The sequence below is a fragment of the Penicillium rubens genome (genome assembly GCF_028828025.1).
Source record: "Penicillium rubens strain IBT 27055 chromosome Unknown utg000002l_segment0_segment0, whole genome shotgun sequence".
NCBI classification, from domain to species: Eukaryota; Fungi; Ascomycota; class Eurotiomycetes; order Eurotiales; family Aspergillaceae; genus Penicillium; species Penicillium rubens.
In genome coordinates this window covers 4,963,537-4,982,695 of record NW_026890600.1, presented here as the reverse complement: position 1 = coordinate 4,982,695, position 19,159 = coordinate 4,963,537, and the positions used below count along the sequence as shown (strand labels likewise).

The 19,159-nt window shown below is 46.6% G+C and overlaps 5 protein-coding genes across 5 annotated transcripts; 2 read left to right on the top strand and 3 right to left on the bottom strand.

Moving 5' to 3' along the window:
* Window positions 1-812: 812 nt before the first annotated feature.
* N7525_004375 (uncharacterized protein) lies at window positions 813-1,697 on the bottom strand (the record flags this gene model as incomplete). Its single annotated transcript, XM_002565844.2, has 2 exons — window positions 813-1,489; window positions 1,541-1,697. The coding sequence occupies 2 exons, from the start codon at window positions 1,695-1,697 to the stop codon at window positions 813-815; spliced, it is 834 nt and encodes a 277-aa protein (XP_002565890.2).
* A 3,784-nt stretch (window positions 1,698-5,481) lies between these two features.
* tif35 (translation initiation factor eIF3 core subunit g) lies at window positions 5,482-6,566 on the top strand (the record flags this gene model as incomplete). The annotated part of the gene is made up of 4 exons (XM_002565845.1): window positions 5,482-5,498; window positions 5,562-6,183; window positions 6,269-6,440; window positions 6,514-6,566. The coding sequence occupies 4 exons, from the start codon at window positions 5,482-5,484 to the stop codon at window positions 6,564-6,566; spliced, it is 864 nt and encodes a 287-aa protein (XP_002565891.1).
* A 727-nt stretch (window positions 6,567-7,293) lies between these two features.
* Window positions 7,294-8,093, bottom strand: N7525_004373 (uncharacterized protein; the record flags this gene model as incomplete). Its single annotated transcript, XM_061212998.1, has 3 exons — window positions 7,294-7,399; window positions 7,712-7,738; window positions 7,759-8,093. Coding segments are annotated over 3 exons (468 nt in total), but the record flags the coding sequence as incomplete, so codon positions are not given.
* Window positions 8,094-11,044: 2,951 nt separating this feature from the next.
* On the bottom strand, window positions 11,045-11,294 carry N7525_004372 (uncharacterized protein; the record flags this gene model as incomplete). Its single annotated transcript, XM_061212997.1, has 2 exons — window positions 11,045-11,172; window positions 11,210-11,294. 2 exons carry the CDS (start codon window positions 11,292-11,294, stop codon window positions 11,045-11,047), a joined length of 213 nt encoding a protein of 70 aa, XP_061070018.1.
* Window positions 11,295-13,117: 1,823 nt separating this feature from the next.
* On the top strand, window positions 13,118-15,366 carry N7525_004371 (uncharacterized protein; the record flags this gene model as incomplete). Its single annotated transcript, XM_002565848.2, has 4 exons — window positions 13,118-13,314; window positions 13,673-13,722; window positions 13,786-13,882; window positions 13,947-15,366. 4 exons carry the CDS (start codon window positions 13,118-13,120, stop codon window positions 15,364-15,366), a joined length of 1,764 nt encoding a protein of 587 aa, XP_002565894.2.
* Window positions 15,367-19,159: the final 3,793 nt, after the last annotated feature.

Below are 19,159 nucleotides of genomic sequence, written 5' to 3'. Positions count from 1 at the left end.
GGTAAAAGCAGTTTGTAGTCATGGGACATCCGAATCATTTGGCGAGTTGTCAGTCCCCTGGAGGCGTGCCGGCGGACTGCTTTGGCTATAAACTGTTGGAACTGTTGGTTGATTGTCCAATTGAAGGATTCGAGGCAAGCGTCAATTGGATAGGAGGTTTGTTTTCTCTTTGCTCTGTCGCTTTTGTGCCGCGAAATCATGTTTGGACGGATTGTATGCTTTGTATCTGGGCTTTCCCTTTCCCACAAGCTGCAAGTAAGCATAAAATATTTCTGCTATATTGACTCGAGACTTTTGAGGGTCGAAAATTATTCGTTCAAGCCTGTCATTCTCAGTGCAGGCCGCTGGTACCGGCTGGACTTGTCGAAGAGTCACCATGCTTTGTTTGCCAAGACTGCGATTTAAATTGATTCAAATGGTATGTAATTGAGTTCCCAATCTCAATTCGTCCTCAGAATGAAGAGGGGCGTCTATTTGTGAATTGAGAGGCAGATTCAGTATATTTTGAACTAGAACATTGATTTTGCTAAAGCCTCAAGGCCGTTATTTGGACTGGAAAAAGCTCACTTACAAATGCAGAGGCTCGAAATCTAGAATGAAGGGATGGAAAGAAAATGCGCACGCCAGGATACAAGGTAGAACATCTAATGTTTGCTTTCTTTGGTTTTGTTGGGATCGAGGGGTCCTTGTTCAGAAGAGTGAGACCGCCGAAGAGAATGACAACAGTCAGGAAACTCTTTGTAGGATGTAAACGGTAGACCTGTGAATTTCTGTATACATATATTTCCAAGGCGGCTGTGAATGTACCACCATCATTCCTTAATACTAGACACAGCGGAATCGCTTATGTTGAGCACCACGCTGGCAAAGTTTTGGTGAAAGAGCCCTTGCACTCTGGGTAGGAAATACTGTGTAATCGAGCTTTCAACAGCAGCCGGCAGCAAATCCTTAAAAATCCAATAGTGCCGAATAAACTCCCCGGTGCAGTTTGTTTTAGCCATCTCAGGGTATCCATTCGCCTCAGCGCATGAAAGAGTTTTTATTCCTCCTTGCAGCGCGTTGTCATACCGAAGATGATTTCCGAAGGCAGCTTGTTCATGCGACCATTGCTGACTCCATTTAGAGCAGTCGGGGTATCGCATATCGGTAGGACATGATTCCCACGCTTCAAAAAGCTCCTGCGTCCTGGGGTCTCTCTGTCCAATAATGAAGCCAGTGTTGAGGAGTGTTTTTCCTTTCGCGTCCCGATTTTGTGGTTCGTCTGGGTCGAGTGCCATGGCGACGAGTGTATCGGGCGTTATATCCCAGTAGTTGAAAAGCCATTCCATGGGAAGGTGCGGATGGCGAATCATAGCATCCCCATCGAGGAAAATGACAAATTCGTAGTATTTGAGGGCTTCCTTCATCGCCGTTACTTTGCTCCATGTGCCATGAAGACCCTTAGGGCTAGAGGCCTGAATGAGTTTGTAATCATAGCCATGGATTGTAGCTACAATGGTCAGTATCGGATTGGTAACGAAAATACATAGCAGAGACCTACCATAAATGTAGTGGCTTAGTCTACCAATTGTGTTATGGTGAGCGCTTGTTGTATTCAGTCGGGTCCCATTCAAAAGTTCACCTGGTCCATCAAGTGGGCGGGTGTCAACATCCAGAATAAGGATTTTCTCTCTCAGTGGCTTCGTAAACCTCGGCATTTGTGGTAATGAGTAAGTTTTTCCATTCTGATCATCGAATTCTAGGGCGTCTATTGGGTGTATGTAGGGTCTGTAAAGGTCTTGGATGAAGGGGAACCCATTATCGACCGGCAGCGCCGAGTATTCCCTGCAAATGGTCAGTTTTCAAAATGAGGTTTCCGCAAAATAAAAGACAACGCACTGCAAGGTATTTCTGACCGAGAAATTTCCCAAGCCCACGGAAAAGTAAAACAGACTGCATAGTAACGCCGTCACCGTTAACAAGAAAACGAATGGTCGCGGCACCATGGTTAGTGCTGAAGGTAATGAATTGTTTATAACGGTGATGGAGATCCGCGGACGCTGCGCGCTCAAGAGTGAAATAACAGGCCATTTAGACTTGTTTTGAATAGATATGTAGGAGAATTGTTCGTTCTCGAACGGTATTTACGCAAGCGGACGGAATCAATTGGGCGGCCGTTGCTGGTTCTAGTGTCCATTTAGGATAACCCTGGTTTCCGCTCTCGGCGGACTCCCCTTGCAAACCCTCATTCTTCTATATTAAACAGCAAAACCTCCTTGGATTCTTACATCGAGCAGCTTAAGAACAAGAAATTATTGCCATCTTTATGAGAGATCCAGGGAGATAGCAAAAAACCAAAAATACAATCCATACACAGTTTACACTCAACCCCAATCCAGCATATTCTTTCACTGTTGCAGATCTGCAATTGGGGGCATCTGAATAAGAAATGACAAGTCGGTGGTTATAAGATACGGCTGTTTCTCTAGCCTATCCCTTCGTTAAGACTTCGGCTAAGTTCTCGCGCTATGACCTTTGATCCTGTTTGAGCTTATGAAGGATCTGTGATCTACTTTCAAATTATATGTAAGCCAACTTCTCCCCCCGGGGCCCCTAGGAAGCTAGCGCGAGACAGTTCTAGCAACCTCGCTATGATGGAGATCCGTACTAAAGAACAAGGTATATGGATTGCTATCAAAAGATACGGAAGAGGAGAATGAGAGAGAAAGGAGCTGAGAGCTACCGCTATCTAGTCATAGGTCATGTCGATCACGGATGCTTGATATACTAGGTATTAAACAATAGTTCTGTTTAGAGGTCATGGTTATAACAGAAATTTGTTGAGTGACTTCTCGAAAGCAGATGGCGTATGGGTTAGCGGCTCGTGTTTTTTGATGGTCTATACCTATTTCGGAAGGCAGCTGTATATCGAGGCCCTGGCAAGATGATCGAACCCTTATTAAAAGTCCGAGAGTCCCGTCTCAAGCAGTGATGGCAATTCAAGGCTGCTATCGCTCATTAAGGTAACTAACCACTATGGTCCGAAAGCTGGTCATGGAGATCGTTCCTGTTCACTTGCTATATATATTCGTTTTCGCTCTATGAACGGGCCTGGCGGGTGATTACTGGAGCGGCGTTCACGGCCACCCCATCCTGCTAGAGGCCCCTACAGTCCATACATTAAACCCGGCATAGACAGGCCACTTATCCTGGTAAGCTTGTCGCAGCCCCGGAGCACTTCTACCAGATTGCTGACACCGCGCGTGCTGGTCAGTCGGTCGTATGCTTAGCCTGCGAAGTCTTCACCTGGCTGCCCCAAGAAGCAGGCTGAAGTCTACCCGGGCATGGTGGGATCTCGTTACCGTCTACCGGGCCATCGTTATAGCAGCTTTGCCCTCTTCATAGCCTGCTAGGCATAGTATTACCATTTCCTCTGGGAAGCTGCGTAAACGCGTATGAGTGGCGAAATGCGGAAGATGTGTCTAGGGGAACGTATCTGAGGTTCTGCCTTTGTCGTCGACGAGAACGTGGAAGGGTACTAAAGCGATGATTGTGCCTTGTGCGGTGTTAAACCGACTGCGTGTTTCTGAATTCGTCGTCATGCGAGTCGAAATGTTTCAGCACTATCTTCATCTTATTGTGATGGTTGCTGAATTCCAGAATAGCAGCCTCCTCACGATCAGCATGTTGGAATCGATGGCAATCTTCATTTGGTTTTCGAGAGTCCCATGAGATGTCTGAACCCTTCCCTTGGCTGCAAAGGTCGAATGATGTGGCGTTAACCCCTTTCCTGGCGCTATCGGGCCTGTACCACAGACTTAGGGGTCAGAAGAAGGCAGGAGGTGATCCAGGACGCGAAATGCAGCCCCTAGCGAGTCCCACGGGGAATCGGGAATCGAAGCACTCATCTGGATGGGATAGCACAGAAGAGGAAGACGTGATCAGAGTAAGCCCTATGCCAACAGAAGGGGAGGATGGGATCAGAGTAAGACCCATGTCAGATTCTGCAAACGAAGGACGGCCGAAATTACTTGCCGCCCCCCCCCGGTGTATGTGGCCTAAGAGAAGACACAGTGTCTTAGACAATCATATTCCCAGCTCGTCCATCATCTCATCGACATCCTTGATTGGAGCATACATACCGGAATCCAATCAGTGAATTATGAATGACACAACCACTCAGTTTCCCACGATTCATGGTGTCGGCAATCATCTCCCGGGCGCAATCTCGCCATGGGATACTGGATGGAGAGATAACCGAGATTCGGCCGGCTTCACTTCAACTTGCATGGCTCTGATGCAAGATGTGTGCGGATCAGATCTCCTAGCCAAAGGCCCGCACATTCAACGTCGTGACTGGCGTGGCGCGAAGGCTATCAACCTTGTTGACCAGATCCCCTCTTGTCATCGAGACCGGCAGAGAAGGGAGCGTCTCTTGTCGAACAATCCGGTCATGGCATTGAGAGCCAGAAGACATAGGGGTTGAATGGCCCCTAAGTTGACCAAAAATGTGAGTGTATCGATGTTTCAGACAGCAATGCCGATTCGTCAAGCTGAAGAACCCTTGGAAGCTTCAAGGACCTGTCAGGTTGCATCTCTCTCGGACGTGACCCAGTCTCAGTCATCGTTAGAATAGGAAGAAGTTCAGCCCTCAGGTCAAGGATGGTTAATGCAGTCAGGTCTCGTTGGCCTAAATGATAGTTATGTACGCCACGGTATTCTTGTAGCTGGCCTTGAAGCTTCAGAAGACTGCCCACGAAATTAGCAGTATCAAGTTCGGCGCCCGGACTTCCCATTTGGGTTCTGTGATAATTTCTTTGATACGACAGTCGTTAGGAGCCGATTTTTTCTTCCTATTCTTTTTCCCCTGCTGTGTAGGTTGGATGTTTTCGTGAGGGATGTTGGCCTGAAAGAGTTGAATGTCAAATCAATCACTATCGTTCGACTGTTCACCCATGATGTCCTCCAGCTCGCCCATCCGGCGCGTCTTCGAAACGGTGTGCTTCTGAGCGGCCCTCTGAGAGGCCGATGTACTTAGAAACATCTCCCAATAATCTGGACCTTTAACCGTGAATGTTTCACAACCTTGATCAGTTTAAATGATAAATAGTGACACAAGGTGAAGTACGAGCCCGGAGATCAGGGCGAATGACTACTCTGCCCGCTATAAGTATTGGGTTTGGTCCGAAGGAACTGTGTTCGGGGCCTTTAAAGTTAAATATTTTTGAAAGCAGCGCTTGCAGAGAGTGTTAATATTCGGACCCCGTTGAATGTCATGTTTATCATTGGGCAAACAGTGGAGTGGTGTCAATCTTGTATCAGTCTAGTAGAAACGAGGTTAAAGAACCTTGGAACTACTTTAGATGGGGCTATACACACCGCGCCACGTGATTCCCGCCACCAGCCACAACTGTGCCACAGTAAATTATTAAATCCACAACGGATTCGCCTTTGAAAGAAATCCAGAAATTCAGCAGCCGTAATAACACCATCACTTACACCATGTCTCCAACCGGGAAGTGAGTATTTGCAGTTCCAGTCCTACAAGAAACACGCGCCTAACAAAACTTTCTATTTTACAGCCGCGCCGACTGGGCCGACGACGAAGATTTCGATGACCCCTCCGTGCTCCCGCCGCAAGAAGTGATCACGAACAAGGACGGCACCAAGACCGTCATTTCCTACCGCTACAATGATGACAACAAGAAAGTGAAGGTCACCCGCCGAATTAAGACCACCGTTGTCCGCGAACATGTCAACCCCCAAGTCGCCGAACGCCGCAAATGGGAGAAGTTCGGTCTCGAGAAGGGCCACGCCGCCGGTCCCTCGTTCGACACCACCTCCGTCGGCGAGAACATCATCTTCCGCCCCAGCGTCAACTGGAAGGCTAATGCTAAGGAGGCCGAGAAGGAGGGTGGCGAAAAGGGCAGCATGAAGGACCAGTTGAAGGACAAGAAGGTCAAGTGTCGTATTTGCAGTGGAGAGCATTTCACGGCTCGCTGTCCCTTCAAGGACACCATGGCTCCCGTCGAGGAGGGCACTGCTGCTGCTCCTGGTGTCGAGGCAGAGGAGGATGCAGGTGGTCTTGGTGCTGGAAAGTCCAGCTACGTTCCTCCTCACATGCGGAAGGGCGGTGCTGGTGGCGGCGAGAAGATGGGCGGTCGTTTCGAGAAGGACGATTTGGCGACTCTCAGAGTTACAAACGTATGTTCTGCCATTTTTCTGCTTTCTACGGGCTCCACGGGCGTCAGGGTCGTTTATTTTGGTTCGGTATTGACTTTTCAAACAGGTCAGCGAGTTGGCAGAGGAGAACGAGTTGCGGGATCTCTTCGAGCGTTTCGGTCGTGTCACCAGAGTCTTCCTTGCACGGGATCGGGAAACCCAGAGAGCCAAGGGCTTTGCTTTCATCAGCTATGCGGACCGTGGCGACGCAGCACTTGCTTGCGAGAAGGTGGATGGCTGTATGTCTTCAATACCCCATTTCGTGCTTTCCTTTCTACCAGTTCCTCAAGTACTAACCCGTCTTTCTGCTAGTCGGTTACCGCCACCTTATTCTCCGCGTCGAGTTCGCCAAGCGCACTACTTAAACTTCTTTATCGGTTCTCTCTTACGACTTTTTGAATGGAACGTTTCCTTCTTCTCAGGCGGGCCTATCTTTGGGCCGAAGCTCTTTTCCTTGTACTGTAGGACCTGGTTGATAATGATTCCCAAAAAGACATCCAGCATGTCAGTTACTTGCATTCGTCAGTCTATACAAAAGCAATGGTTTAGAGAAATTTTGAACTTTATACATGGTTTTATTTGTTGCTTCACGGCCGTACCTTCTGGAAATCCACGGTAGGAGTGTCAATTTGCGTTTTTGATAATCCTTCCAAGGTTCTTCTCGAAGTAGTTGTTCTATAATTGCTTCACAGCTACCATGGAACATCCCAAGCACCCATGGGAAACTAACCACGTGCTTGTACGAAGGGACGACCTCGGGAGGTCCTAGAACCAGCATCCATGGACAAGTCTGCTATTGTTCACCAACTTATTTCTCGTGCGGATCAACATGGGAACGAAGATGATAGTCATAGTTGGATTGGGATTGCGTTTAAGGTCTGCTAGATATACTAGTGCGTAATTTCCCTAGTAAAGAGCTCTAATTACCTCAAGCTACTAACCTGATAACAGTGAATGCCCATAGGCGCCAAGGCCAGTCTCCCTTTTGCAAGGTTTCTCTCCGCTGACTTCAGCTTGACAAATTTCCATATCTTCCACCTTCCAAGCCAAAACAGAATGGTACCCAGTTGCGGGACTCGACTGACAACAATCCTACATGCCGTCGACGGCAAGACTGTCATCTGGAAGATAAATGTCGCAGGCCTCGACTGTTCGATTATTCGAAGGCTTCAGGGATTGCATTGAGACATCAAATTTTCTGCATCTTCGCATGACAGTGGAGATGACATCGGAAGGAAATGGACCTCAGACAACCTGGGCTTTTTCCTATTGTACCCTAGCTTCACTCTACCGCGCAGTCGCTAGGCACCCGGATGCCAGATCCCAGGGTCAATCACCAAAGTACCAATGTACAGATCGACACTAGATCTCAGCAAGTCAAAGCCAGACCCAGCCTCGCCGGCAAAAGTTGTCGTGTTTGTATTTCCCGGTAACGGGATTGGGTTGCATAACGTAGCATCGGTGTTTCTTTTAGGAAAGAGTCTTGGATCGGCGAGAAAAGCTTACCTACGGCTCCGGCTTTTCGCCGAATGCTCCCCTACAGACAAGACGGGCTACGTGGACAGTGGCGGAGAGGCCGAGATGTTGTTCCCTGTAGGTTTGGCCCTAGCTCCCTCGGAGCCGCTCACCAACCCACAGCGTTCTAGCATTCCCACTCCGCCACGGCGGCTTCCAGTCTGACGACCAAACACATGTGAAAGGGCGTTCGTGACCTTCCGAAGTCCTAGTGACATTGCAGGGAATATCGGGGCCAAACAACATGACTCGCTTGCTATTGGCTCGAGGAGTTTGACCAGAAGGGCAGTTCTTCGCTGGGAACGTTTCGGCCGATGAGCAAGTTTTTTCTTGGCTGTTTCCTCCGTGCTACACCGGCAAGGCTTAGGGTTGGCTGAGCTACTCCTTGGTTGTCAAGGGCTGGTAGGAAATTGCCACGGGGAGGCAAAAAAACGGCCGGATGAGTCGCTGGATGAGTTGGATTCTCCACTGGTCTGCATCCAATGCCGTCCAAAGCATATTCGTCGCCTTGCAAGCTCCATATCCAGAATTTTGGAGGGCGACAGGCCAATGAGACATCCTTCTTTTCATTTTAATCCTTGTTTGGTTGCCTTTTCTTTCCATCTATGCCGACAGGGTCGGATACTTCAGACCTGGGGACTTTTTTTGCCGGGAGCTTCGTGGTCGTGATACGATCTGTGCTGGCGGGCTGTAGATCCAGGGTGATCAAAGTTTGGGATGACAGGGTGGGGAAACTGCCAATAGTCATCCCAGTCTCGGCGCAAACTCTTGTCTTCGCTGACAAGGAAGTCGAGACAGGGTGAAATGATCTGGTTAATTTCCCACAAGGCATCTAGCCCCATTGCAGTAGGCTACCAGTACTCTGGTCTACTCTCACTGAAAGTAACCATCAATCTCGGAAGAAGTGATACACAGGTAACCCATCACAGAACCTTGTGTCCAGACGATTAGGAACTGTGGAGCCATAGAGGCCTGAACTGTTTAATCTCCCTGACCGAAAAGGAGAATTTCATAACGGTATCATTGCCATTGAATGTGCTTCGATATGGTATTACCTAGGTACCATATTGACATGGTACAAGATGGTAGAGAATTAGGTTGATCCATGGCCCGATGGATGTCTCGGGACGCCCTGGAGGATTCGACCGTTGGTAAAGTAAAACTCTAATCTGTCTCAGTTGACAAGGCAGAAAAGCTATTGTCTCCGGATATGAGGACTCTTTCCTTACTGGGTAATCATTGTCTAGGAATATGTCCTCCGATATGCGAGAAGTTGAACTCTAGACCCAGTCGACCAGGATTGACGCATTGAAGGCATATGGGGTCCATTGGGCGTGTCGCACCCTAAGATCCTGGAGCAACAAGCATATGGGGCTGAGGCAGCAAGACAAGGGGGATAACAGTCTAGAATGACACTCATTGTCGACCAATGACCTTTCGACCTTATTTTTTTCGAGTATCGAATTTTCTGTTGATCTAAAAATCGTAAATACTTCAATAACACGATTAGGTCAGGAATCCCGACTCCGGGATGTATATTGCTCTTGACCGTTGCCTAGTAGGCCGAGCAGTAGCTTTTGCGCCCCCTGTCGAAGGATCGAACACCCGAATGTAACCAACAATGAAGGGCATGGCATTGATTTGCCATTGACGTGCAGGGAAGAATTGTTGCACGGGGAGATATTTTCGAGATGCCAACCTTGGAATGCACAGACTCGATGGCACGTGCCCGAAACAGAGACACCTCTAAGGCAGATTGGCTGAAACAGTTGCAACGTCAAAATTTCAGAGTTTTCCAAGTTGTAGGGTTCTGGGGCTAATCCTTGTCGATAGAATCCATAGATGGGTTCATGCATTTCCCTGAAAGTCAAATTATTATTGGCATTGGCTTCGAGGTACCTGCAGTGATCCCTGGATGTATCCACGTATCGGACAATTTCTGACTCGTTTCTCTTCCGTATCTCATATAGCTCTTCATATACTGGTATTCCTTGAGCAAGTAGAATTAAAAGTTGATATATCGAAAAGTGACATGTGGTTCACGGGTAGAGGTAGATTTGATAGTGTCTAACTATAGTCTCTTTCGGGTGCATTATTAGTACGGAATGCATGATAAATGATTTGAGATTTAATTTCAGGGCCGCCTAACCTTCAAACTTTTTGCTTTGAGATGAATATAGATTGAAGCATCCATGTGGAGATATGAGACCCTATAAGCACTGAAGTATGGTGTACATAATATATCCACCAATCGAATATTCTAGGTGGATGTACCTGGTACCTCGTACCTCTCCCTAATACGCCTACATACGTAAAATTTCATGTATCCATTTCACCGCCCCCCTGCACGTGTCAAACCCCATGACCGTCACCCGGGAAGGGGTAGAACCCCGAGAGTCAAAAGGAAAGATATCATTGTCACCCTCCTTTAACTGTGGGATTCAAAGTTTGTATCGTTGATCGGTACTTTCTTACCCTGATATGGTTAATCAACCCTGCACCTAGTACCAATTTCGGTACCAGCACGGTCGTTGTGGCCACACCTGTGGGGACCGAATCGATGCACAACATACCCGCCATAACCACTGAAGAAATCGAATCGACTACCTTGTCCCAGCCAATCATAAGTCTGCGGGTGCTTTTTCACTGCACCTTGCCATCTCACCCAGCCTCCTGCGGGATGGTCGATCTTTTAGCCACTCATGCGGTTCTGTCGACACGATCAGAATGGGTCCACTCAGGGAGAGGGATCTTTTGAAGCTATGGCTCCAGTCCTCTGGGTATTTCCTTCGACGGAAGGGTGGAACTAGTGCCGCTCGGTTCTGGAAAAGGCTCCCGGGTACGGACCGCAACCATTGTATTCCCCACTGAGCTGCTTTAGCCTCTGTGGTGGAGATTGGAAACTCTCCATCTGCAATTAGGGCACGGTTTCGCAGAAGAAAAGTCGGGCTTACCAGGACTTATCTTGGTCTCTCTGTCTCGGAGTGGAGTAGATCTCGTTGGGGATGCATCATCTTAAACGTGTTATTTTTATTGCTCTCACGAGTCAGTTCTGTCGGTGTGAGCACCGCCATTATGGACAATGCATCATGCTAAATGGAACTTGTCGATCGCCTGATCATCCACTTTCTTCATGCACGAACCGCTGCTGGTGCCTCGAGCCTCCTACGGCTTAAAGGACGGAGTACTCCGACTGACGTTTCAACAAAAACATTACGGAATTCGGTTAAGTCTTTCTATCCGATTAGGTGATTTCCGATATTTAATTCGCTTTTATTTTACTGTCATTGGTCCGTCGTCTCCAAGTCTGATACATCAACCACCTCTGTCATGGGTCCGCATGGGGTCTGCATAGGTACATATCCTGGGGGTCGATCATCTCCTCTATCCTTTCTAGTTTCATCTTATTTCGCTCTCCTGCAGTAACCCGTCTGCCGGGTATTCGCACTAGGACATCTGATACCGGGATTTATCAGTAATGGAAAACACATACAACGTGTAAGTACCGTGCCTTTACGGTCCGTGCAGTCGGCATCGGGGTCCTTCTCGCGCGCAACATGGGTCCTGACCAATGCCATACTTCTTAAAACGATCAAACTGTCTGGGGCCGGTGATGATCCGATGCTACTCTCCTGATTATGGAGATACGCACCTGGACCATTTGCGCTTGACCGGGGGCAAAATTCCAAATTCAGAACTTTGAAAATACAAATCATTCAGAAAAGAAAAAGAAAATAAAAGACTTTCCTCGTTTCTTCTCCCCCACCCCACCACCCAAGAGATCATGAACAGGTAATGATAATCCGGATATCTTTCGCCGATTATGGTTGGACCCCTACGCAAACCCGCTGCCACCCATTGGAGCCTTACCCAATACAACGTATTTCACTGTCCCTGGCAGATCCTAACTCGTGGGTAAGGTCGCCTCTCGGCTAGACCTTACTAGAGATCCCTGAAGCCTTACCGGGGTAGTGGTAGGCTAATGAAACTATCTTGATGAGTAGGTAACAATCCCGAGAACGGCTTTAGATATTATAGACCGGACTTCATGGAATATTACCTAGGTAGGTACTAGAAGATATCAATTGTAACCTTTCTCTTATTTCCGAAGAACATCCATTGCATACGTACCTAGGTACTACTCCGTACATCCGATCTCAATACCTCAGACTTTACCCAACTACTCATTTATCTGAGCCGATATACTTTTCTGCAACCTGTCAAAAGAAATCATTCCCCAAGATCTGGTTCTGGTTTGACCTTGATCATCAAATGCCAAGTTAGAGTTGCAGAATTAGAAGCACTCTTCTTTTCTGCAATACCTGCAAGATACTTCTGTCCGGGACAAGAGCTTTTTATTTGCTCACACTCCCAGGGCTGTCACACCAGATTACATCAGTTGTCTTTTCCTTTCCCCTTCTGGTTCTGTATTTTTTTTTCTTTTTTCTGTTTTTATTTTAGTCTTTTCTTTTTTGTTTTGCCCCTCCGTTGAACTGTGCCTATTATTGCGATTATATTGTAATTATTAGGATTTTTGGTTTTTTTGGTTGATTCTTCTTTGGTTAATTCTTTTCTTTGCCATCTTCTTTCTTACCCCCCCCCCCCTTCCCCCAATCTCCCATTTTAGATCTCGTTTTGCAAAGAACATAGATTCTGGCCCGATCGATTTCCTCTTTCCCTGTACTTTTGTACCTATGACCTAAGTTGATGGGACATTTCCCAATTAGGAAGTCATGTCTATAAATCAGTGACGCACTCCTTTGGCTCCCGGACATTCATCTACTTCCTCTTGTCAACGTCCAAAAGACCCTTTTACGCACAATTCTACTGAGGCATGCATATGTATTGCTCTTCACGCTCCTCTTTATAACCCTACCTTTCCTATCTTCATTTATACTTCGCTCTTTATCACTTGTCTACTCCCTTCACCCCCAAGCTCTATTACTTGCCGTCTCCAAACTACTTCTTACCGTGAGAATTGTCCAAGACTACGAGCTGTATTGGGATCTTTTCCTGTGATCCTCAATAGGCTCAAAAACACACAGAGGTATCAATCGAGTACTGTGAGGGAATTTGACTATGCAGACTTCTTCTCAACCTTACCTAACCTTTGCTATTCTAGACATTCACTTCTTGCCACCCCAGACCTCAAGCGCCAGACAGATTTGGCCGGTGTTACATCAATTAGCCAAAAGCTTCAGGGTCCTCGAGGCACCTGGCATCAGCACGCTCAAGATGAATCCCTGTAAGCCTCGCCCTTTTTTTTTCTTCTTTCCCATTCCCTGTTCGTTCTGTCATGCGGTTGATTCGACATTCTTTCCTGCTTATATCTATTTTTCCCTTTTTCTTTTTTCTTTTTTTTTTTTTTTTTCCTCCCATATATCTTCCATGTCTCTAACCTATGAATCCCCCAGCACTCCTCTCGGAGGTATTCTCATTGAACGATCCCGTTACTTCGGAGGGTGACTATATGAACGCTCATGTGACAGGGTTTGTAACGGACGAAGACGACAGCCAGCGAGTCGGAGGTCTCGTCTCCATGCCTGACACCAACGGCGTGAGGTACCACGCACAGCAGCCTGTGATGCAGGACTTACAGTAAGTTATTTTCCATTCTTTCAATTCGGACTTGCCCTTGCGCTCCACTCGGTCAGCCTCTCGACCCCCTTGTCGCTGCGCTTCCTCCGGGTCCGGGCAGCTTGAACTTCAGTCCAGCCTGTTTCGGTACCTTCCATACCAATCTGCTGCCTGCATGTCTTTCTTCCGATGTTTTGTCCTTTTTATCTGAGCTCGTGCCGTGCCTTGACGTCCTGGCCTCTCTCGCCCCCGTTTCCATTGTCTTTTACGCATCATGGTTTCCGTGCTGCGCCCGGACTCATATGATATCTTCTGGACTGTTTTAATTCCAGGCGATCGCACGTGGATTTATGAGCTTTTACTGAGTTCCTTACTTTAGATACTCTGGTTCGAGTGCTCTTGCAATGACTCCTCCAGACTCTTGTCCCGGTAAGCCTCCTCTCTTATATAACTCCCCGAGAGAACTTCCTTTGACTGATGAATTGTGTAAAGACTCATTTTCGCCCACTTCTGGTCCCCTCTTCCCTCATATCTCTCGGCTTCAGCATCCCTTTGATAGAATGGCAGACTATCAACGGGTGCCAGCACTGTAAGCTTGGCTCTACTATGAAAAACGGTGGATGAGACTCAGGACTGATCTTTTGTTCATCTAGTCAACCGCCGACTGGAATGCCTACCGGTATGCAGAGTTCAGGGCATAGCTTGAACTCCATTCCTGCGCTCATGGGACGCAATAATTCCTACAATTCATACGCTTTACAGCGCGGAATCGGAAATATCGGCTTGCCCTTGGGGATGAACGATCTTTCCCGTAGCCATGGCTATCCAGGCACTCCTCGCACTTTAGATGGCGGGATGGATCGATCTCAGAATAATATGTATCAGCAACCGATAGTGGAGTCCTCACAGCGCTCACAGCCTCAGGTTGAGGCTCCGCCTTTCGACGACACGACTGTTCTTCATACAATTGTTGCAGAGTGTGGTGGTCAATATCAGACAGTGAAACCAGATGTCCAAGCGAAAATGGGTCGAGGCCCCTTTCCGGCTGAGGGCAAGTGGACTTGCTATCGCCGCAACTACTTCGCAGTGACTTGCGGCTTTGGACTTAATCCTTGGCCTCCGACTGCTTCTCTATACATCCGCTATCCTGACCAGACCCTTGAACCAATCCGTGGATTTTCGATGGCAATTTCTGCCATTGTGAATGGTCAATATGGAGAAACTCGAGAACTGGTCCAACATACCCCAAAGCGAGACAAGCAATCCGAACGCAAACCAGGTCGTGTCGTTCTTCAGCCTGCACCTCCGCCTTCATTCACAGCAACATCAACGGTTAATGGAAATCTTTCGGGGTTCCCCCTTGGCTCGCAATCTATGGACTACAGCTCTTCCTACGCAGGGACACCTCAGCCATGCCAACCCCCAACATCCCACGTATTCGAACGAATCCAATTCCAGAAAGCGACCGCCAACAACGGCAAGCGCCGCGCCCAGCAACAATATTACAATCTGGTCGTCGAGCTGTACGCTGAGGTTGCTAGCTCAGTCCCAGGTGAAACCGAGTGGATACAGATCGCCCGACGCCACTCCCACCCCCTGGTCGTCCGCGGACGTTCCCCCGGTCACTACAAGGACGGACGCCGGGGCAGCACGGGCAGTATGGGACCGGATGGGGCTGGCGGAGACAGCTGCGGTGTCATTCCTCACGGACTGGGCCAAACGGGTCGTTCACACATGCTCATGTACGACACGTCTCATCGAAGTGGACTTTCTTACGGCAGACCGGATAACCGGAAAATGAATGTCACAGATCATTCCCCGCTCAGCGACAGTCCTCTGATCTCCTCTTCCTCTTCTTCTGGATTCCCCGAGTACTCAATGATTGACACTATGGACCCCATGGATACGATCAAGTCCGACCTTTACCTCAAATCAGACCCCTATCAGGATAATACCTATACAGGGGTTCCCAACCACCAACACCGTCAGTCTAGTACTGGTGGATATGACCCCGTTTACTCAACTTATAGCCGTTACGATCCCATCCAGAATCCGCATAGTCTATGCACTTAGGTTGTGGCTTTTGTTTTGTCCCTTTATTTGAATTATTTCTTTTCGTGTTTTATCCTTTTTATCTAGCTATGATCAAATGGGAAAGGGTTTATGCACTGGTGCAGGGCGGCGTGCAGGATCATGAGGCCATTTCTATTCGCTGTTCTATTTTTTTATTTTTTTATCATCTAGTTGCTAGTGGACTATGTGGTTCTGGTTTATTTCATTGTGATCTATTATTTATCTTTCTTGATTTGCTTTCTCCAATTACTTGAGATATTGTCCCATTTCTATTATCTGTGTCTTGCTATTGAAAAAGAAGCATACAGAATGCCATTAAAGACTGTCTTCAGCAAATGACGGAATGTCCGATCGAATAGGACCGATTTAATTAAGATCTGAACTTGACTAGATAATAGCATCTCGATAATGATACTCCGTAGTTGATTTGGCACTATTGTCTGAGTATATCATAAGCCAAATATAGTATGACAACCTCATCGAGAACAAGATCTTCCAGAAACTAATCAAAACCCCTCCAATCCAGACGTAGCACCTAGTCTAGCACTCAAACTCCCCGATTTGCCCGCGTTCGATAGCCAGGAACCGTTATTTGCTGCGGTCCTGGTCCAGGACTTGATGTCATCAATTGCAGGGCTACTAGTCCCGTTCTCAATGGCTATGGACTTAAGCGGCCTTTGCCTTATTTTGCCTTTCTTATTTTCTTATTTTCTTTTGTTTTCCTCCATCCAATCAAACATGAAGCAAGGACCGGTAATTTGCTTCCAGGACTCTTTTCGTGTCTGATGACTACATAGACAGATGCCTTTGTAGTAAGCAGCATGGGTTGCCCGGCTGCAGGAATGATTGGGTTGAGTTCATTGAAAGTACATGCAAGATTAAAGGGCATAATGTGGCGCTATTAATGATGTGTTTTACTTATTTCCTTTTTTTTTTTTTTGCTTGGGGAGGCTCGGTGAAATCAAACGAAGCAAGGTTACTGTTTCCATGTGTACTCGCAGATTGAGACGGTAACATGCATGAAGCAACAGATTAGAGCCAATTAGAGGGTATTGAGCGTCTGTTTGTAGGGTTTGGAGGTTGAGTTTGGGCGATATTTTGCTTTCTTGCTAGGCAGCAGAGATTTCTTTACAAGACATGGGAAGTAATATAAATGATTTGAGATTTGACTTTCTAATATTAATATGTATCTTAAGTGTAAGAAATGTAAATGTAAAGAAATGTAAGAAATCGGTAGATGCAGATCCTGATCGACAGTAGTGCAGGTGATGCTTCATTACAATGTACATCGATGTACATGTCAGCTCAGCCCTGTTTAGCTATGCGATAAAATATGAAATTTATATTATTTCTCTAAGTATATCAAATGAAATAAACCAGGCTTCAGTGTGACCATTTGACCTCTATGCTTGGTAAATAGTAAATAGTAAATAGTAAAATGTATAATCCAATCCCTCTAATTACCCTAATTACCTAGGTAAATCTGCTCATGTGTCAAGTTAAATTATTTAAGAGATCCTCGTATCGTCCAAGCCTCCCTGCACCTCGGCATATTCCGATGTTTTAAACACTCTGATCCTTGTCAATACCATCCCCTGTAAAGGGCCGGGGTAGTAACCTTACATCCGTATGCGGTAAGAGATTTGAGAGATATACGGAGGATCAGAAAAGCATAGGTTTTTATTGTTAGAAGACTATTTTTGACTTGAATCTGAAACAATCTCCAGTCCGGCTTGTCCTTAGTTCCGTTGGTATACTATATGCTTGCCACAAGGATCCGTGGATATATATATACATCTTCCGAAAAGGGAAATAAATAAATTTGTATTCTCGACAAGAAAACGCTCAGACAGTTGGGGTAGGTCCAATATCATTGGCCGTTTACCTCTAACCGGTTGGATAGGTACTTCTGCACGTCGTACAAGGGAAGTCAGGCAAAAGGACAATCGGAGGCGCTTGGGGTTTTCTTATTTCTGATTCAACAGCTTGAATCGACACGCCGAATTTGGTCTTTGGTCATCCATGGGCACTTTGACATACTTTACTGGGGTATTGCCACTCTCATACTTCATTAGTATTTCCGCTGTATACTAAGTATATGTTGCATGTGGCCCTGGTCTACATAGCACTCCCATGATTTAACTCTCTTTTGCTAAGATTGAACATATTGACTTAATAAATGACTTTGCTTCGTTACCCATGTTATTAGAGCTCAACAAATGGCGTGCTAAAGCTTGACCGCTATATTTGCTATTGTTGCGGTCAAGTAGGGTACATTATCCTGTGGGCTCCTGCTCCTACGCAGATAATCTACGATCTACTTAGATACCAAATACAGAACATGGTACTCAGATTAATTTGTTCTAAGAGACATGTTTGATGAGTTCAAATCCCGGATTATCCTTGCGGCCCCTGCCGCTGCGCCCTCGACAACTCCCTACGTCTCTAGCCTTTCCATGGAATTAACGTAGTATCTGGAAAAACGTAGATCAATGTGAGATAGATCGCAAACTTACAGTGCATACGAACCGTTTCCTTGCATATCTCCTTTAGCAAGCTTCATTTCACCGAGTACTAAAGTCTAGAATGTACTTTGGCTTTGATCTCACTTTTCACTCTCAGATTTTCCTTTCTTGCAATTCTGTAAATAATACACGTTGCCGGGGCCTGCTTAGAGTCCCAGATATCTCAACGCGCGATGGGCCAGTATAGTTGTAGTAATGCCCTCAATGCAGAAATTACTGGCTACCAAGAATGCCCTAATAAACCCCGGGAAATGCAGTTTATAGCTCAGGCATGAATAACCAGGAGACTGTGATATAGTAGCAAGGCACAAGCCTGAAGTAATGGACCCTGGGTTGTCAGTACGACGATAATCAACCCTATCCGTCTTCAGCCAAGACGCCCAGAAGACAATCTGTGTTCTTAATAATTCGTATTCAGCCCAATGAACCCGAGTAAGATATCTGTCTCTGTTGCCTAAGAAACGGAGATGGTGATATCTCTGCATGAACATCTCCGCGATCTATTACTTTGCCAGCGCACTAGGCTGCATAACCCTGTCCATGACATGGCTGCTCAAATATCAACCATCGCCGCTGTCTTGGACGCATTACGAGCTAGCGAGCTAGCTTCTATGTATATTTGGCTCTATTCTAATGCACCTAGCGCTTTTTTTCCATATTAAGATATGCATCAGCCTAACTGTCTACCCCGGGGCCTTGCAATATTATCGACCATCCAGGGAGGATGGTGTCTATATCCGTGTTCCACATCAACGGTCTCCGAGGTTTGTCTTACCCGGAATAGATAAAACGCACATGACCGGTCAATTGATCTGTGCGAGGTGATATTTTAAACAAATAACTCTTTCGGGCAGGTATATGAATGAGATCATAGCATCTATGAATAGAATAATAGTAGAATCTATCCATCGAGACTGACATGACGAAGAGTCAATACCTAGGTAGGTAGGTATAGATCAAATGACTGATTACCCCAATTGATGAGCGTCGATCTTTGGGATGCACAAGATATCTCTCAAGGAAAAGGGTCCCTTGTGCTACACTTTCAGTGATATCATAAAGCTAAGTTTCAAAACGATACTTTTAGAGCTGGATTACTATTGTATGCCCATTTGAGGCCTTGTTGCTCCAAGAAGGTTATGATATAAGGTGTGTTGGTGAGATTTCCCATTACATTGGAAGAATATGACTTCCCTAATACGTCCCATTCAAGATTATGTGGTATAAGCAATGCGTATCAGGGATCAATTCAAATATTCGAGACGAGT